The 18,267-nt window shown below is 40.7% G+C and overlaps 2 protein-coding genes across 3 annotated transcripts; both read right to left on the bottom strand.

Annotated features, from left to right (window-relative positions):
* Nucleotides 1–1,969: 1,969 nt before the first annotated feature.
* On the bottom strand, nucleotides 1,970–12,153 carry LOC102220960 (myosin-2 heavy chain, non muscle-like). 2 transcript variants are annotated; one of them, XM_023352332.1, is made up of 27 exons: nucleotides 11,826–12,153; nucleotides 10,734–10,805; nucleotides 10,597–10,653; nucleotides 9,967–10,029; nucleotides 9,815–9,877; nucleotides 9,671–9,733; nucleotides 9,543–9,608; nucleotides 9,402–9,464; nucleotides 8,652–8,714; nucleotides 8,501–8,563; nucleotides 8,357–8,419; nucleotides 8,080–8,142; nucleotides 7,924–7,986; nucleotides 7,774–7,836; nucleotides 7,219–7,272; nucleotides 6,551–6,613; nucleotides 6,405–6,467; nucleotides 6,261–6,323; nucleotides 6,014–6,076; nucleotides 5,862–5,924; nucleotides 5,718–5,780; nucleotides 5,284–5,337; nucleotides 4,488–4,571; nucleotides 4,339–4,401; nucleotides 3,739–3,867; nucleotides 3,303–3,645; nucleotides 1,970–2,032 (listed from the first exon to the last, which is right to left on the bottom strand). In XM_023352332.1, the coding sequence occupies exons 1-26, from the start codon at nucleotides 11,896–11,898 to the stop codon at nucleotides 3,365–3,367; spliced, it is 1,941 nt and encodes a 646-aa protein (XP_023208100.1). In that variant the 5' UTR covers nucleotides 11,899–12,153; the 3' UTR covers nucleotides 1,970–2,032; nucleotides 3,303–3,364. The 2 variants fall into 2 exon arrangements, with proteins under 2 accessions (XP_023208100.1, XP_023208101.1); XM_023352333.1 differs by lacking the exons at nucleotides 8,357–8,419; nucleotides 8,501–8,563; nucleotides 8,652–8,714; nucleotides 9,402–9,464; nucleotides 9,543–9,608.
* A 1,662-nt stretch (nucleotides 12,154–13,815) lies between these two features.
* On the bottom strand, nucleotides 13,816–15,726 carry LOC111612226 (golgin subfamily A member 3-like). The gene is made up of 3 exons (XM_023352732.1): nucleotides 15,375–15,726; nucleotides 14,455–14,529; nucleotides 13,816–14,377 (listed from the first exon to the last, which is right to left on the bottom strand). Exons 1-3 carry the CDS (start codon nucleotides 15,724–15,726, stop codon nucleotides 14,223–14,225), a joined length of 582 nt encoding a protein of 193 aa, XP_023208500.1. The 3' UTR covers nucleotides 13,816–14,222.
* Between the last annotated feature and the right edge of the window lie 2,541 nt (nucleotides 15,727–18,267).

Raw genomic sequence — 18,267 nt, 5'->3', positions numbered from 1 at the left:
CCGCTGTTTGCTGGCGCTGCACGCCAGCCGCGTACTAATGCGCTCTTGAATGATGCGCTTAACGACGCACTAATCGCTGATCGATCCTTCTTGTGGTAAGAAGCTTCTCACACCCTTAATGTCTGTTAGCCTAACCTTAGCTAAAAAAAAGTTGGTTTCACAGTGGAAAAAAAACGATTCATCAAATTGTGCATATTTTTCAAATCAAGCAAAAAGAACTGAATAACTTTTGATTCGTTGTTATTAATTTTGCCGTAGAAAACCCCCCAACAAAGCTCCTGTTTGCTGTTTGTCCATGGACAAACTCCTCAACAGTCACCTGTCAAAAAACTGGGAAGGAGGCTCTGTGGGAGGAGAGCAAAGCGCTTACTGGCGAGTCAAAGCATCTGAATTTATTAGGTCTCTATATGGCGATTAACATAAATCATTAAAAAAAATTTTATTTTCCATTCATCCATTTCTATCTAAGGGGAACACACTCACACCTAGGGAGAATTTGGAGTGACCAATGAACTCTTACCTTGTTGTCATGTTTTTGGAATGTGGGAGGAAACCGGAGTACCCGGAGGAAACCCACGCATGCACAGGGAGAACATGCAAACTCCTACAGTAGTTATGGGAAGCGAACCCACAACCTTTCGACTGTAAGGCAACAACCTTACGGACTGAGCCACTGTGCAGCCCGCTATAGAATGGCGCTACTATTAATATAACTCTTAGCATTTTGACGTCACCGGGTGATCATCATCCGGGCCTTTTCACGTCACTTCCGTTGAAAACAACACCACGTGCGTTGCCCATGAACGCCGTAGCTGTCACTTCCAGCTGGATTAAAAGCAGCATTTATTTGACGTATAAATGCAGACTGGTTGAAGCTAGTTTGAACCAAAAAAAGTCAAGCTTCGGAGAAGGTAGGGGTTGAGTTTGTAGCGGCTATTTTGCTTGCCAAACGGAACCGCCGGTCAAGGAAACCGGTGTCGCTTGAATTAGCTCATGTCCTCAAATCTCCAAACACGTTCAACGTTCACCTTTGAAGGGTTTTGTGAAAATAGCTCATGCTAGCAAACGCTTTGCACCTCGTTATGCTCCTGAAGTAATTTGTGAAATGCAATGAAATAACATTACATTGTAAGAAACTGAGACTTGGAAGCTAACGTTAACTTGAGGCAGCAAACGCTGACTGCTCACGTCACTGAGCTCACTGCTCAGTGACGTGTTGGTGGTGGCTCACACCGTCGCTAACGTATTCCGTCACACACTTGATTTCTCTTTTCTTTTCTCTTCCATTCACTGAAATTGATGAGAAATGATTTGTGTTGTGCACAATCCACAATCTGTTTTGTTGTTTTCTTCTCCTCTGGCTCCCCGTGTGAAGACGTTTATGTTTCAAACATCTTATCGACAGTTAAAGAACTTTTTAAAAAAATGTATTTATGTACAATGAATCAAATCTTAATGTTGCAGTGATATTCTGGGTTTTTCAGAGATGGCTTCAGTCTGTTTTACTTTCTTTTACTTCCCCTTTCTCAGTTTGGAAGTCACAGACAAAATGTAGTAAAAGTAACGAGAGAGTAAATATGCTAATAGATTATTTACAACTGTTTTTTATTATTAAAATAAGATTTAACTTTACCGTTAAACTGGAATAAAAAAAAGTTGGTTTCACAATAAAAAAAAATGGGATTCATCAAATTGTGCATATTTCTCAAATCAAGCAAAAATAATTGAACAACTTTTGTTTCTTTCTTTGTTTATTAATTTTGCTGTAAAAAAAGTAGCAAAGCTCCTATTTGCTTCTTTTTTTTATTCCTTCTTTTTTTTCCTCCGAAGAGTTTTTGCGGCGCCAGTGGCTCGTATTTTTTCCACAGTAGGCAGACAGGAAGGAAGGTGAGGAGAGGAGGAGGACATGCGGCAAAGGTCGTCGGGACCGGGAGTCGAACCTGCGCCACCACAGCACGCCCCATCCTATTTGCTTCTTTGTCCATGGACAAACTCCTTAACAGTCACCCGGCAAAAAACTGAGAAGGAGGCTCTGTGGGAGGAGAGCAAAGCGCTTACTGGCGAGTCAAAGCAGCTGAATTTTATTATGTCTCTATATGGCGACTAACATAAATGTACAAAAAAAATTATCCATCCATATCTATCTATCTAACTATCTATCCATCCCAATACATTCACACACACTCACACCTAAGGAGAATTTAGAGAGACCAATTAACCTGGCAGTCATGTTTTTGGACTGTGGGAGGAAGTCGGAGAACCCAGAGAAAACCCACCATGCACAGGGAGAACATGCAAACTCCGTGCAGAAAGACCCCGGGCCGGGAATCGAACCCAGGACCTTCTTGCTAGAAGGCATCAATGCTACCAACTGTAACACTGTGCAACCCATCAAGACAATACAAATAAACAAAATGCAGTTTTAAATGAAGGTGTTTTTTGTTATTAAGGAAGAAAAACAATGTCAATGGAAAACAAACCATTGATTTGCTCTAAGCATCTGTTCAGTGATTGGTTGGGCTTTGAGGGGTCCTCAAGTCCAGTCCTCCAGAGCAACAGTCCTGCAACTTTCAGATGGATCCCTGCTCCAACACACCTGAATCAAATGAATGGCTCGTTAGCAGGCCTGTTCAGAGCTGATCCTGGTCTGTTGGAGTAAGGCTGCATCTAAACGTTGTAGGACGGCAGCTCTCCAGGACTGGACTGGAGCACCCTGGTTTAGAGTCACCTGGTGACATCATAATGGAGAGCTGTGGATCATCTGCCTAGTTATGGTTACTTGTGTTTGAGCTAGCTGGAGCATATAGATAATAAATAGTAGGGGTCCCAAGATTGAACCTTAAGGTCCCCATATGATTTCCTGTCCTTTGCCATGAGACATTATCTGTTGACATAAAGAGGTTAACAGGTAAGATTCAAACCAGTCAAGTACTGGACTAGAGAGTCCAACCCAGCGCTAAGGTGACTTTATTAAAATGTCAGAATCAAATGCTGTCATATTTTTTTTATTTTTTTTGACATTTTATCTCCTAACAACTTGATTTTTCTGTTGATTTGAGGGAGATAGATGTGATATTCCACTTCTTTAATTGTTCCCCAGGTTTGATCCAACTATAACCGGATCTGTTCCCAACCTGTATGGACAGACATACAGGTTGGGAACAGATCATACACAGCATAGACAAGAGACAGACCACAAAAAAATACACATACCCAACCTGAATGAAATGTGTACTTATACTCGTCAAGATAGTTAGAGTTGAGTTTGTTCAAAATGGAACCACAGAATCCTTTCCACTGACCAAAAAATTTACTTTTATTTCAGTCTGAGTGAAGACTCCATGTTGCTCCTGACGTAGCCAGGTCAGACCGGGAACAGCAGGAAACCTGAGAACACGCTGAAGTTTCTGGAGTCGTCATAGAGCCGATAGCTGGCTGGCAGAGCGAGGCGAACCCGATCGCCCCGATCCAGCTGCAGAGCCACTGCACTGGTCATGGAGGCGTATCCTCCATGGTCATTCAGGTCCAGGCTGAAGGTGACTTGCTGCTCGTTCCTGTACAGGTACAGGCCCATGTAACCCTTCAAGTAATCTGCAGCCGTGAAGCTGAAGAAATAAAGTCCCGTGACTGGAGCGGTGAAAACACCTGCAGCAGCAGCAACATTCATTCATCAGTTCACTGCCCTGCAGCCAGACAGACAGACAGACAGAGCGTTTACAGAGACGGCCCTCCTGCTACCTGCAGAGCTGTTGTATCCTCGGCCAACGTTGGTGATGGTTTTGGAGAAGATCAGAGTAGTTTCTTCATCAAATGGACCGACTATTCCTGAATCAGTCAGACCGGCTGAAAAAGCCACCTTCACCTCATCTGGAAGAAACATGTTGGAGCCTCAGTGATCAATCGATCAATCAAGTTTATTTGTACAGCACATGTCAAACAACATGGCCGTTCAAGTGCTTCACATCATAAACACCATATTGTCAGGAGTTGTGAAAACCAATAGCAGATTTTACATTTTGTCATGTTGTTGGTTTGTTGGTCGGTCGATATTCCAGTTATTACAGTTCAAATGGTTCAGCTCTAAACTGGTACGTTTTTAGCCCGGATTTAAAGGAACTCGGTGTTTCAGCTAGTTTTCAGTTTTCTGGAAGTTTGTCCCAGATTTGAGGTGCTTAGAAGCTGAATGCTGCTTCTCCATGTTTGGTTCTGTGATGTCGTCAGAGCTGAAGAGTTTAATCGTTCTGTCTTCAGTCTGATCGGTAGCTTAGATGAAACATCTTCATTATTTTTTCATTGTTTCTGAATGTCAGGCGCCCAGAATGTCTCAGGAGAATTTACCTTCTGTGTTCCCCTGAGCTGCGGTCAGTCTCTCTGAAAGTGAAGCCAGTTCAGCTGCTCCAGCTGACATATAAAACACAAAACTGTTCATCCAGGCACAATGGGCATAAAAAAAACTGCTAAAAAAAACATCTGTAATTATCCGTCACCTAGACTTTGTTTCTTCAGATCATCCAGAAGCTCCTTAGTCACGTTCAGTCTGAAAGTCACAGCTGACAGCTGGGTTTCAAACTCTGAAAAATAATTTATTATAAATCAATATTACTATAATCTCACTCATTAAAAAGTGTAATAATGTTTAGAATCACACCAGTCTCATTTTTCAACCCGTTAATATTCTAAACACTGGGTTTCTCCAGGTTTTACCAAGTCAAATTTAAGACTTTTAAAGACCATTATGAATGAAATTTAAGACCTGGATCTCCACAGAACTTCATCCAGCCAACCAACTGCTGATAAGTTTGCACTTATCCATGATAGATGCAAAAAAGCTAACTGGCTAGCAAGGCAAGTTAGCGGTTAACTATCAGTAGACTCAAAGAAGATATCTGAGTGCGACTCAAACTTTTGCCTGATAGAAAAGTCCCACGGGAAAAAAAATACAAAGAATATAAACCATTAAATGTTCGTGTCATGACAAAATTTAAGACCTGTGGTTAACGTATTAAACTTACTTTTTAAAAATAAATGTATTGCCTGAATTTTAGATACTTGAATTTGAGACTTTTTAAATACGTTTTAAGGATTCCTGGACACAGACCTTCAAAAACGTCCCACCTTTGTCTCATCAGTCCACAGAATGTTTTCTCAAATGTCTTAAAATGAAAATAACTAAGAAATATAAATCTGCAAACTTCTGTGACTTAAAGCCCAAAGATAATTTTTTTTAAAAAACAGCAATTGAAATGATTTATTAATCAAATGACTTGTGATAATGTGATTGACCTGCAGTTCTGCGCTGTTCATCCGTCAGCCTGGACTCCATCCAGGAGAACTGAGCTGAAAATCACACATGGAGTTGAAATAAACATAATTTAAAGCATCAGAATAGATGAACCATGTAACTGCTAGTAGCAAAGCCACTCAGTATTATTGTTATGCAATAATATTGATTTAAAACTAAACTCATCAGCTTTAATCATCTATTTTAACAAGTTTGTTAGAAACATTATAGAATAACTGATAAGCCAAAAAACAAAAGAGTCATTTTTACATCAACCAGACAGTTTGGACTGGAGGATTTCTACAACATTTACATGTTGAGACAACCGATCTGGAGCAAGACGTTTTGTTTCCTTGGTTCAGATGGTAAAACATACCTGCTCTAGTTATGACAAGTTATTACAAAATGTTCAGTCGATGTAAAAGTTTCACGTTACCTGAGCTTCCTGTTTCCTGCTCCTCCAGTCGTCTCTCACTGACTCTCAGTCTGACCTCCAGAACTAAACAGGTTTCATTCATTCATTCATTTCATGATTTCACTGAGGAAGAACAGAACCAAACACAAGACCTGATGATGGTACCTGCAGACTGATTCTTTGACTGGTCCAGTTGTTCCTCAGTAGATCTCAGTCTGGTCTCCATGTCTACAGAACAGATTAGCCTTTTCTTATATATTTAATTTTTCAACTTGTTTTTAAAATAAGTTTCATTTTTAATAAAGTAAACATCATACATGTGTTTAATGTCTTCTGATCTTCCAGTTGTTTTTCTCTGGACCTCAGTCTGCTCTCCACCTCTAGACAGAAAACTGACTGTTAGGAAGCAGTTCCTCCAGGAGCCATTTCTGGTCAGACTTTTCAGAAATATGTGAATTTAAAAACTTTATTTACGCTTGGCAAAGTTACTTATGAGTGATTTTTATTTCAAATTTATTTGAACATGAACAAGACATAAAAACATGTTACCAGTCTAGTTGTTACCTGAGCTTCCTGTTTCCTGCTCCTCCAGTCGTCTCTCACTGACTCTCAGTCTGACCTCCAGAACTAAACAGGTTTCATTCATTCATTCATTTCATGATTTCACTGAGGATGAACAGAACCAAACCCAAGACCTGATGATGGTACCTGCAGACTGATTCTTTAATTGGTCCAGTTGTTCCTCAGTAGATCTCAGTCTGGTCTCCATGTCTACAGAACAGATCAGATTTTATTCATGGATTTAACACAATGACATTTTTATTTGCCTTCAGCAGAACTCAGTAGCACCTTACTTGAGTTACTAAACTTCAGCTCTTTCAGTTGTTTCTCACCGGTTCTCAGTCTGCTCACCAACTCTGAACACAAGGAGCCTTTTTGGATCATCCTGTTTTATTTAGAAGACTACAAAGTTTCCATTAAAACATGTATATTTCTTCGAGTTTTGGAAAGAGGAGCAAACAGATGTAAAAAAATATTTTAGGTATTTATTTAGATCTGGATGCATCTGTTTATATTTTAGGAATAGTTACCTCAGACATGATCGACAAAAACGAATACTTGATCAGAGTTTTGCTTCTGATTGCGAAGAAATGTATAACATCTGATTGGTTGAGGCCACGGCCTCCCAGTATTACACAGTGGAGAGATAGAATTAGAAAAGTTTACACTATGGAAAAAACAACCTCAAGACTACAACTCAAGATGGAGACCTTAGAAACAAAATGGAGACCTATAACTAATTTCATATTGTAACCTTGACACCTCTATTTGTTTGTTTGTGTACCTTTCAATTTTATTTTGTATTAATATTTCAACTGATCATCACTGAACTGAACTGCCAGAGTGAATTAATTCTTCATCTAAAGGAACAAGTGGATGCAGTTGTGTTAGCATGCTGTTAGCAACCAGAGAGAGAAATGAATGATTTGAAACCAAATGATTAGTAAAAAATGTGACTGACCTGTTGTTCTATTCAGTCCATCAGTTAGTCTGGACTCCATCTGGGAGAACTGGACTGAAAATAAAATTAGAGTGACTAAGAAGATAGTTGAGGAGCTCAATCGGAGGGAAAGGGGGCTGATGTAGTTGACCTGTCTGTCTCTGTTTGACCTGTCTGTCTCTGTTTGACCTGTCTGTCTCTGTTTGACCTGTCTGTCTCCTTAGCTGCTATTGGCTGAGCTTTAACTGTGATTAACTGTCAGGAGGCCTGTCACGATAATACATTTTATTGGATGACAAATAGTCCCAGAAGTTATGACAATAACCTATAATATTGTTGTTTTGAGACCATTTTTAAGGAATATAATGGTAATGGCAACAAACAATGCAAGAGCGCATCCTAAAAGATCAGCAAACTTTAAATTCTAATGAACATTTAGCACTGGAACTGAATGACTTTCTCCTCTAGATGGAGCCACTAAAGGAGAAACTGCTGCCATTAACTAGAGAAGTGCTCTATGAATTCAGTCCCTGATGATGATGATGATGATGATGATGATGATGATGATGATGGTACCTGCTGTGTGATTCTCCAGCTGCTCCAGCTGTGCCTCAGTTGATCCAAGTCGGACCTCCATGTCTGCTTAACAAATCAGCTTTTACTAATGAAGCTTCTTTTAATGATCTTCATTTGTCATTATTTCACTCAGCGTCCTGATGATGGTACCTGCAGACTGATTCTTTAATTGCTCCACTTGTTCCTCAGTAGAACTCAGTCTGGTCTCCATGTCTACAGAACAGATCAGATTTTACTCATGGATTTAATATGTCAACTTCATTTCCATGTTTATTGTGCTTCAGGTGGCTCAGTGTCCTGTGGTACCAGTGATTGTTGTCTTCTGATCTTCCAGCTGTTTTTCTCTGGACCTCAGTCTGCTCTCCACCTCTAGACAGAAAACTGACTGTTAGGAAGGAGTTCCTCCAGGAGCCACTGTTGGATCAATCAGTTTTATTCTACAGTCAAACTTGTGTCAAGACCTGGCTCACTTTTCAGAAATATGTACCTTTATCATTTTTATCTACAATTGTAAGAGCTACAGCTAAATAATTATTATTATTTCAAATTTATATGAACAGGAAGAAGACATAAAACATGTTACCTGAGCTTCCTGTTTCCTGCTCCTCCAGTCGTCTCTCACTGACTCTCAGTCTGACCTCCAGAACTAAACAGGATTCATTCATTCATTCATTTCATGATTTCACTGAGGATGAACAGAACCAAACACAAGACCTGATGATGGTACCTGCAGACTGATTCTTTAATTGGTCCAGGTGTTCCTCAGTAGATCTCAGTCTGGTCTCCATGTCTACAGATCAGATTTTTGATTTAACAATTTTATTCATTTTTAAGAAACAGATTAATTTGCCAATATTTCAGTAAGCATCTACTAGTACTTATGTTTGTTGTCTTCTGGTCCTCCAGCTGCGTCTCTCTGGCTCTCAGTTTACTCACCAACTCTGAACACAAACCATCAGCAGGGAGTTCCTCAAGGAGCCATTATTGGATCATTTAGTTTCTTTCAATCAAATTTACAGATTTCTAACTATGTTTAGGATATGTTAGGAATCTGAGACAGTTAATAATCTGGGAGTTTTCCGGTGTTTCTGCTCTTCTCTGTTCTCTTGATCTGAGTTTTACATTCTGTAAATAAAACATTTAAAGGTAAATGTTCAGCTTCACACGCGTGTCTCTCCATGACCCTCAGTCTGATTTGCAAAACTAAGAAAATAATTGTGATGTTTTGGTCTTTAGTTGGCGGTTAATGTGGGTGGAGGACGATGTTACATCAATAATTATTTTATAATCTATCACATCGGAGCCTTCTGAATCATAATCAGATTGAATGTTTCTGTGAATCCCAATCCATGTAAACCTCACAAACATGACATGATAAATAAAAGTAGATCATCTGACATTTCCTTCCATCAGGGGAACGATGGTAAGATTTGTTTTTATGTTGGCAGATTTATCAAAAAGCGTACAGATACTTTTGCTTCATTCAGGTCATTTGGGGCATTTTGATTTCCGACATTAATCTGACAAAGGGGACAGTCAACCGTTCTCTCTCAGTCTGATCAATATCCCATTCATTTGTTGGATTCTTAATAAAACGTCAGAGCGTATGGTTGTAAATATCCAGTTACCTGAGTTTTCGTTCTTCAGGTCTTCCAGGATCTTCTCACTGACTCTCAGTCTGACCTCCAGAACTGAGCAGGACATAATAAATGACTCATAATGATTATTAACGATCATACAAAACTTATTTAAAGCACTAACGATAGTACCTGCTGTGTGGTTCTTTAACTGGACCAGCTGAGCTTCGGTGGATTTCAGTTGGACCAGGATGTCAGCTGAACGAAGCAGCAGTCAGTCATTTATGTTTGAAATGAGCGACAGAAAAGTTTCACGTTACCTGAGCTTCCTGTTTCCTGCTCCTCCAGTCGTCTCTCACTGACTCTCAGTCTGACCTCCAGAACTAAACAGGATTCATTCATTCATTCATTTCATGATTTCACTGAGGATGAACAGAACCAAACACAAGACCTGATGATGGTACCTGCAGACTGATTCTTTGACTGGTCCAGTTGTTCCTCAGTAGATCTCAGTCTGGTCTCCATGTCTACAGAACAGATTAGCCTTTTCTTATATATTTAATGTTTCAACTTGTTTTTAAAATAAGTTTCATTTTCAATAAAGTAAACGTCATACGTGTGTTTAAGGTCTTCTGATCTTCCAGTTGTTTTTCTCTGGACCTCAGTCTGCTCTCCACCTCTAAAAAAAACAACAATAAAAATAGTTTCCTTTTTGTCTCTTCGTTGTCGAGGCCGTTGGACCTTGAAGCGTCACAGGAGATTGCTGCCACTGGACTCTTTTGTTGACTCACTTTTCTTTATTCTAGAGTTTATTAACCTCCTTTTAAAACAGATACTTTCCTGAAATGTTCTTCTTACATCTAAACCAATGCACATCATCAACCAAAGCCAGCCTGATTACTGCTTTCCTTTATTTAACTTACGGACGTTTTGCGCCTGTTTCAGGTTTTAAAAAAAACTCAATCCTGAAGAACATCTATGGCTATAATCAAAACTACTAACATCATTATTTAATTCATTTAACTAACTGACTAACTAACTACAAACGTCAGACACAGATCTCAAACTCCACTGGCAGATCAGTTCAATCGAGTTTTTTCCACTGCAGCAGCTCGCAAAAATAAAACCTGATCTTTGAAGGCAGCAGTAACCCAGGGTGGATTACTGTAATGTTCTGTATGTTGGGTCAGTGGGTCGGGTCCTCTAGGGCCCCATCTGCCTTCACATGGGTCAAAGTGCAGCTCACCTGTCTTGTGGTTCCTGAGTTCATCCTGTTGTCTTTCAGCTTCGTTCAGGCGATGCTCTGCAGCAAACAGTTCAGTTCGGTGTTAATGGGCAGAATAAAAGAATCTGAACGTGTGACTGGTTGTTGAATGGTCTAACCAGCAGCAGCACTCAGGCCTTCCAGGCGCACATGACTGGCAGTCAGTTTGTTTTCCAACTCATGAATCTGACCTGGAAAGGAAGAGAGTCAGATAAAACATCTAACTTTTTCTAATAACCAGTAAAGCAGACAGTACATCAATATCTCTTAGATATAGATTTTTAAAGTACTAGTTCCACTGGGAGATTTAAACTTGGTTTAAACAGAAGAAATGTCTTGTTATAAGTGAAACCATCAACCTGAGGAGCTAGTATGTTTTAATTTATATTCAAGAATTTTTTGACTAAAAACAAATGTATTTATATTACTAAAAAGTTACTTTTCAGTTAGTTTTGTCTTATTTTAAAATATTAGTAAAAGCCCTTGCATCTGTTTTTTGTTGTTGTTATTTTTTTAGTTTTCACAAATAAAATTAATTATGAATCAAACAATTCAGTTCTAGTTGAATTATTGTAAGCATGTTGGATTTTTAACCGGAATGGGTCAAAGGTCGTCTAGAGCAGCGGTCCCCAACCTGTTTGGTCGCGCGGACTGGTGCTGCGGACCGGAGGGAGGGGGGTCCGCCTGCCGTTAGTAACGAGTCCGATGCTGTTTGGGGGGCGCGTGCGCAGCTGTTTTGTTACTCATTCTGCTGCAAGTTGGCTCAATTTTGACGCGCAAGACATAACCGGTAAAATCAGGTTTAGGATTTTCAAAATAAAAGATCCGGAAGTAGTTCATTATTTCTTGCGCGGCCTGGTACCAAACGACCGGTACCGGTCTGCGGACCGGTGGTTGGGGACCACTGGTCGAGAGGTCAGTAGCATAGCTCTGGCTAGCATGTTAGCCTTCCAGGATCGTCTGAAGTTTTCATCACAGTCTCAGCTACACGCCAGTTTCCCACTACAGGTGGTTGAGCTTTGAATAATAAAAGGTGGCAGATCTTTACTGCAGAAACATGGATGTGATGTAACTATGAGCTCATTGCTGCTGCTGCTGTGTTCATGTGTTGCTAACAGCTGCAGCAGCTTTACCTGCTGATCTGAGTCTGTACATTACTGCTCTTAGTATAATGTCTTCCAACATGTTGGACCCAGAAGGCTGACAGTTACCTTCAATGTCAGCCTTCAGCAGGTCCAGGTGGATGTTCAGGTGACTGTCCAGCACCAGAACTTCAGAATCCATCCCAGCTGAAGTGTTGCAGGCCTGGATTTCTGGGAGAGAAGGAAACCTGACCAATGTTTTTCATTTCAACACAAAAGCTTGTAGTGACTCCTGACCAGACGCTTTCCTTTTCTACTCTTGCTGACCATTCAAACTGTTACAGCGCAATGATAAAACGCTCCACTTTTCACACTTTGTCACATTACAGTCATGAGCTTCAATACATTTTCCTGGGATTTCATGTGATAGACCAGGGGTGTCGAACTCCAGTCCTCAAGGGCCACAGTCCTGCAACTTTTAGATGTGCCTCTGCTGCACCACACCTGAATAGAATAATTAGGTCATTAAGGCTCTGGAGAACTGATCTACACAAGCAGGAGGTAATTAAGCCATTTCATTCCAGTGTTTTGTACTTGTGGCACATCTAAAAACTGCAGGACAGCGGCCCTCAAGGCCTGGAGTTTGACACCTGTGTGATAGACGAACACAAAGTCGCTCATAAAAGTTGGTGAAGTGACAGAAAAACAGTTTTCACATTTTCTTCACAAATAAGAAAGTAGACGTGGCATTCTTTGAGTCTGATCAAAGAATACTGACATGCTAAAATGGCCTAGTCAAAGTTCAAACTTAAATCCAACTGAGAATCTGTAACAAAATGTAAAAACTGATGTTCACAGACGCCGTCCGTCCAAACTGACCGAGCTTGATCCGTTCTGCAAAGAAAAACGAACAAACGTTCAGTCTGGTGATTAAAGCTGGCAGAGAGACTCAGAGCATCACTGATGAAATACAGTGAAGCTCGTGGCTGCAGTGTGAAAAACCTCAGAGGGTGTGAATACTTTTACTGTAGTTCCTGCAGCTGTTAGTTTGAGATTGAGCTCAAACAACCTTTGCTAAATCGAACTTGGCTTCAGAATTTACTTTGAGCTGAAGTTTATTATTAAAGACTCCTGCGACAAAACTGAGACGACTTCAGGAAAACATGCAGACTAGCGACGTTTTCTAGATCCACAAACACCCTGAGCTCTGTGTGATGAAACGTTCAGAAAGTCCCACTGAATCTAAGAATGAAGCAGACTACAAAGAGTGTGAGGAGCAGCCTGACCTGAGATCTGCCCCATCAGGTCCTCCATCAAACTCTCCGTGTTGCACAGTCTGCCTGCCAGAACTGAAAGCAGCAAAACGCAGGTTACTGACAGCAGGAAATCCACTGGATCAGATTCTACAGGCCCGTCCAACTCAGAACATGTGGCAAATGTCTACTTAACAAAAAATAATGGTGACAAAGTGGCAATTATTAATATTAAGAACTTCAACTTTAAGTTTGATTGATTTAATTCTGGTTGTGTGGTGGCAATAAAAACCTAAGAGTTCCCATTGGGAAGAATTAATTTGCCATTCAATACTGTGGACCTCACTGATAAAGTATAATTAAATCTTTAAGTCTTTAAGTCGTTTTGAGCTGACATTTATACAGCGATAAATGAAATGCTGTGATATATTCATTTGGCCCAGTTAAACTTTCCTTGAGTGAAAAGCGAATCTGCTGTGTTCTAAACTGTGGAGGCATTTACAGCAGGAGCAGAGAAAGTTGTTCTCCCTCCTGGACTGCAAATACAAAATCAAATCATTGTGTTCGTCATAAATCATCTGGGCAGAATCTTCAAAAATACTGCAGTCATGCAGGAGTTCTGCACTGGGCTTCTAGTGGAATGAAATAATGTCGGCGTTTGAGCCACAAGCCCCGCCTCCTTGGGAACGGCTAGGAAGATGTAAAGTGATTTTATAGAAGAGTTATGGATTCAACACTTTACAATGACACATCACTTTTTATTAACTGAGTGATGCTGTCAGAGCTCTGGTAACAAAACAGCCTGTCCTCCTCCTGCTACTTCCGTATTCATATCCGTGGCTACTTCCTGTTGTCTTTTTTTTTTAACTTCCTGTTGTCTTCTTCGACGTTTTCGCCAGTTGTAATGTCCAGTTGTTGATCACGTGACTTGTGTGAAGCGGGGAAAAAGTGTTGGCATTGCAGTTTTGAAAAATACGTCAATTTAAAGTTACTGAAAAACCTGTTATCAAAAAACGTGAGTTTTTTTTCTAAATTATTGTGTTGCCATAAAGCAAATTCACTTTTGTAGTTTCAATTTGCGCAATTCTACGTTTATTGGAAATGCAAGTCACGTCACATCTTTTATATTTTCCGGTTTTTAAATTATCTTCTTCTTTTTTTCTGCTTCCACAGTCGTATGTGTTGGTCTGTCACCCAAGAATCCTAATTAATACAAAGATGTTTGTAGTCGGAACGTGAGGAAATGTGGATAAGGTCAGGGAGTGTGAGCACTTCAGTAGAGCTCTGCACTGAACCCAGAGAAGTAATGAAGGTGTATGAGAGGATGATGATGATGATGATGACCTGCGTCCTTCCTCCTCAGCTGCTCCACGCTGCTCTCGCTGGCCCTCAGTCTGGTCTGCAGGAACAGCAGCTCAGCCGCAACAGCTGTGGAGGCAGCAGCACCAACCACTCAGCGCCGCACAGACACACACCAGCAGCTTCCTGCTTTCCCTGGGACTCACCTGAGTTCTTCTTCTTCAGGATCTCCACTGAGTTCTCACTGCGGCTCATTCTGGCCCGAAGCTCTGATATCTCAGCTGAGAGAAACAAACGAGGCAGGAAATGTCAGAGCTGTCTGGGGTCAAGGGTCACGACGCCTGAGAGACGGATCCATAACGGTTTGAAACGTTTTGTCATCTTACCAACCCACTCTGATGGAATAAGGTATTTGATCAGTTTTATGTGCTAAATAAACAGAAGGTGGAGGATGACTTTAAAACTGTTCGTAAATAAAAATCTGATAAGTGCGGTGTGCATTTCTATTCAGCCTCACTCAGTCAATAGAGTGGAAAACCAACTTTTCACTGCAGTTCCAGCTGCAGGTAGTTGGAGGTTTGTCTCTTAGTGTTTGAACATCCGCAGACTGAAAGTTTTGTTGCTTTGTTTTTGTAAGAAAAAAAAAAAAGCTAAATCATCTTCCTCTTGAAGATGGGGTTAAAGGTCAGTTTGCTGGCCAATCAATCACAATACCACCATGGACATTGACGCAGCTTTTGGTATTTTTGGCAGTGTGGGCCAATACCAAGTTCTGCTGGAAAATGAAATCAACATCTCCATCCAGCTTGTCAGCAGGAAGCAGCACGATGCTCTAGAATGTTCTACACGCACAAAAGAAAACCCAGCGGACCAGAACTCTGTTTGTGGAACCGGGACCAGAGATTTAGAGGTTGCTGTGCTGAGTTGAGACTTTTTTTTTTTTTTTTGGAAAAGGTTTGGATAGAATTGAACCTGAACTCTCTGCCTTTATCAGTCCAAATACACTGAACTGAACGGATTCTGGTTGATGGATCTCGCCTTCATCTGCTCATCACAGCTATGATCAGCCAATAGGATGATAAGGTTAATGAAGCACATGAACAGGAAACACAACAACAGGTCTGACCTTTGGTCTGCTCTTCCAGCTCCTCCACCTTCTTCCTCAGACCAGAGGTCTGCTCTGTCAGCAGGAGGTCTAGCGCCACCTGCAGCTCATCCATGCTCTGCTTCTGCAGCTCCATCTCCCCGTCCCTCAGCCGGCTCTCCACAGTCCGGAGTTCTTGTCGTTGCTCCACTTGCTCCCCCTTCAGACTGAGGACCAGCTGCTTCAGGCCCTGCAGCTCTTCCCAGAGGACACTCAGGTCCCTGGGGGGCCGGGCTTCGGTCCTGGTGCCATCGTCTGCAAGAACAAAGACCTCCGCTCGGCCTTCACCAACGGAGCAGCAGAGCATCAGCAGGAACAGAGCAGCAGACCTCATGTTGAAGCCAGAAGCTCTAGATAAGCCAGTCCAGCAGCTTTAACCCAGTAATCCAGCAGGAGAACATTCCAGGGTGGAGAGAGGGGGGCCACCATAAATCCTCTGGTCATGCATGAAACAGGCAAAACAACACATTAACACTAAACTGTAATCATGATCCTCCCTTTATTCAGATAACCCTAAATAAGATCCAGAACAAGCCACTGCTGTCAGAAGTCACATGATTAGTAAAGAGAATCCAGCTGTTGTGTTTCTGGCCTCAGATGTTTGTTAGAGAACAAGCAGCAACATGGAGACCAGGGAGACATTTCAATCAGGGACAGGATCTGGAACAACATGCCGATCTGAACAAATCTCTGATCAGGAGGTGGAGGTCCACTTAGACTGATGGGACAGCATTTATCAGAGAAGCAAACCATGGTAACCAGGGAGGAGCTGCAGAGGTTCACAGCTCAGGTGGAAGAATTTGTTGGTCAACCAGGTGAGTCGGTCATAGTTACGTTTACTTGAGTAACTTTTTGGAAACAACTGACTTTAGGGAGTAGTTTTAATAAACCGTATGTTTTACTTGTTAACATGAAGTATCAGTACTAGCCGATAGGAAACTAGCCAGTGTGAGTAACATCACTGAAAGAAGAACAGGTTCGTTTTAAGTAAAATGTACGAGACACAGAAACAACAGTTTATGTTAAAGTGAAGTATAATCTTTGGATGCTCTACCCACCTGACTGGATTTATATCAGTTATGGAAATCCACATTAGTAGATTCAAGCTGCTCTTCATACTTTTGGCCACCAGGTGTCAGTAAAGAGAACAGCGTTGAAAAGCTTCGAGTAATGAACTTTATTCAACACAAGCTGCACGGAGCTTCGTTTGGCCATCAGCAACTTCTATTCTTGTGTTTGTTAGCAGCTTATAAGCGAGCTAAAGGCTATCAGAGTAATCAGGGCTACATACATAAAACAGTTTGTTTTGAAAAGGCTGATAAACATGAAGGGAAGTAGTCATTTTGTGCATCATCCTAAATGTTTTATCAGGTAAAACCTGTCCAGTAAATTGGTATAATCTTTTCTGTACTTTAATCATTCACTCACTCAGAAACTCGTTTTCTGAATCTTTCAAAGTTACACGTCAAGTACTATGAAGTTTTCATTCAGAAGAGCACATGACTTCATGTTTCCCTTTCATTTAAATGGTGGTGCTGCAGAAGCATTATAGCGAATTGCATTATTCAGATATTTTTGGATCAAGAAGCAGTTGGTGAAACATACACAGATGATTTGATCAGAACAGAAGTATTCATATTTCAGCAGTTCCTTCCTGGATACCTGCACCCTACAGAGCATGCTCAGTCGTATTAATTCCCTCTTGAACGTCATGTGCCTGTATTTTCTTCTCTTTCATAACTTTGTTGTTTTTCCAAGTGATTGTCAACTTCTATTAACAAGCCACAGATCAGATTCATTTAAAGATAGAATTTAGTTCAGTTTGTTATGTTTAATAATTCATATTTATGTTCAACATCCAATCTTCAGTTCATGTTCATCAACTCCAGGTCACCAAACATTAAGCTGCTGTAGGACAGAACTCCTTATAACTGAATCCCCATGAAAAATTAACTGCAACAGAAAATAGTTTTGAGTCTTTAGATTTGTCAACAGACTCGTGTTTTCCTCTTTTTAAAAGGTGATTCTGACACCATCAACCTGGAGTCTCCAGCTTTATGTTTACTGTCTGCATGCAGAAAACAGACAGAACATGCTAGTCAGACTGTAGTGTTTCTACAGACACGCCTTTTGTTTACTGTTAAAAGGCAAAGTTCCTGCATTTTCTCAGACTTGAGTTTTCAATCCATTCAAGTCCATTTTCAAAAGTACAAACATTCATTACAGATTTAAAAATCTCTCATGAATGCTTAAAGGAAAATAAAAACAATCAGTTCACTACAATGTCAAGTTCAGAGTCAATTTTGCCAGTCAAATGAACTGGCAAGATTTCCAGTTCATTTGACTGGCAATTTTTTTTAATCATTATACGACATCTACAAACTGACAGCACTGCTGGTCTAAAAGCAAATCACCAGCTGAAGGCTGAACAGTCTGAACCCTGTGGGACTGCAAACACTGACGGCACCAGAACCCTTGAGAATGTGGAAAAAATTGTTATGCTTCTATAAGTGACAAAAATAATGATCCACACTTCAGCACCAAGTTTAAAGTGTTTTATTTAAAATCTATGAACAAAAGCAGAAAAGTAACAGAGAGACTGATGGTCATTTCCAGTGTTGTAGTGCAATCAGTGAACTAAATAAGTTTTCCAGAGAAAATGACTAAACTCAGTAACTATGTAGAACTTGTCAGTGTAACAGGAAGTAACCAGCAGCTTGGAGGAAAGTTCTATGAACAGTGAACATGAGTCGGGTCTGACTTCTAATGGAACCGTTCTACACAGTCCCACTGGCAACGCAAAAACCAATCAGCTCACAGGCAGAGAACTCAAAGGTTTAAAGTGTAACTAACCCCAAATCAACTTTCTTGTCTT

The sequence above is a fragment of the Xiphophorus maculatus genome, chromosome 19 (assembly GCF_002775205.1).
Source record: "Xiphophorus maculatus strain JP 163 A chromosome 19, X_maculatus-5.0-male, whole genome shotgun sequence".
NCBI lineage: Eukaryota > Metazoa > Chordata > Actinopteri > Cyprinodontiformes > Poeciliidae > Xiphophorus > Xiphophorus maculatus.
Note: the sequence above shows the minus strand (reverse complement) of the source record. Positions and strands in the feature narration are given on the sequence as shown.

Coding starts and splice junctions, on each gene's coding strand:
- LOC102220960 (XM_023352332.1), bottom strand. CDS start 11,898: ATGGATTCTGAAGTTCTGGTGCTGGACAGTCACCTGAACATCCACCTG. Junction 9,878..9,966: donor TCAGAAGACCTTAAACACAC/GTATGACGTTTA, acceptor TCTGTTCTGTAG/ACATGGAGACCAGACTGAGA. Junction 4,572..5,283: donor TGAACAGCGCAGAACTGCAG/GTCAATCACATT, acceptor ATTATTTTTCAG/AGTTTGAAACCCAGCTGTCA.
- LOC111612226 (XM_023352732.1), bottom strand. CDS start 15,726: ATGAGGTCTGCTGCTCTGTTCCTGCTGATGCTCTGCTGCTCCGTTGGT. Junction 14,530..15,374: donor GCTGGAAGAGCAGACCAAAG/GTCAGACCTGTT, acceptor TGTTTCTCTCAG/CTGAGATATCAGAGCTTCGG. Junction 14,378..14,454: donor CCTGAAGAAGAAGAACTCAG/GTGAGTCCCAGG, acceptor CTGCCTCCACAG/CTGTTGCGGCTGAGCTGCTG.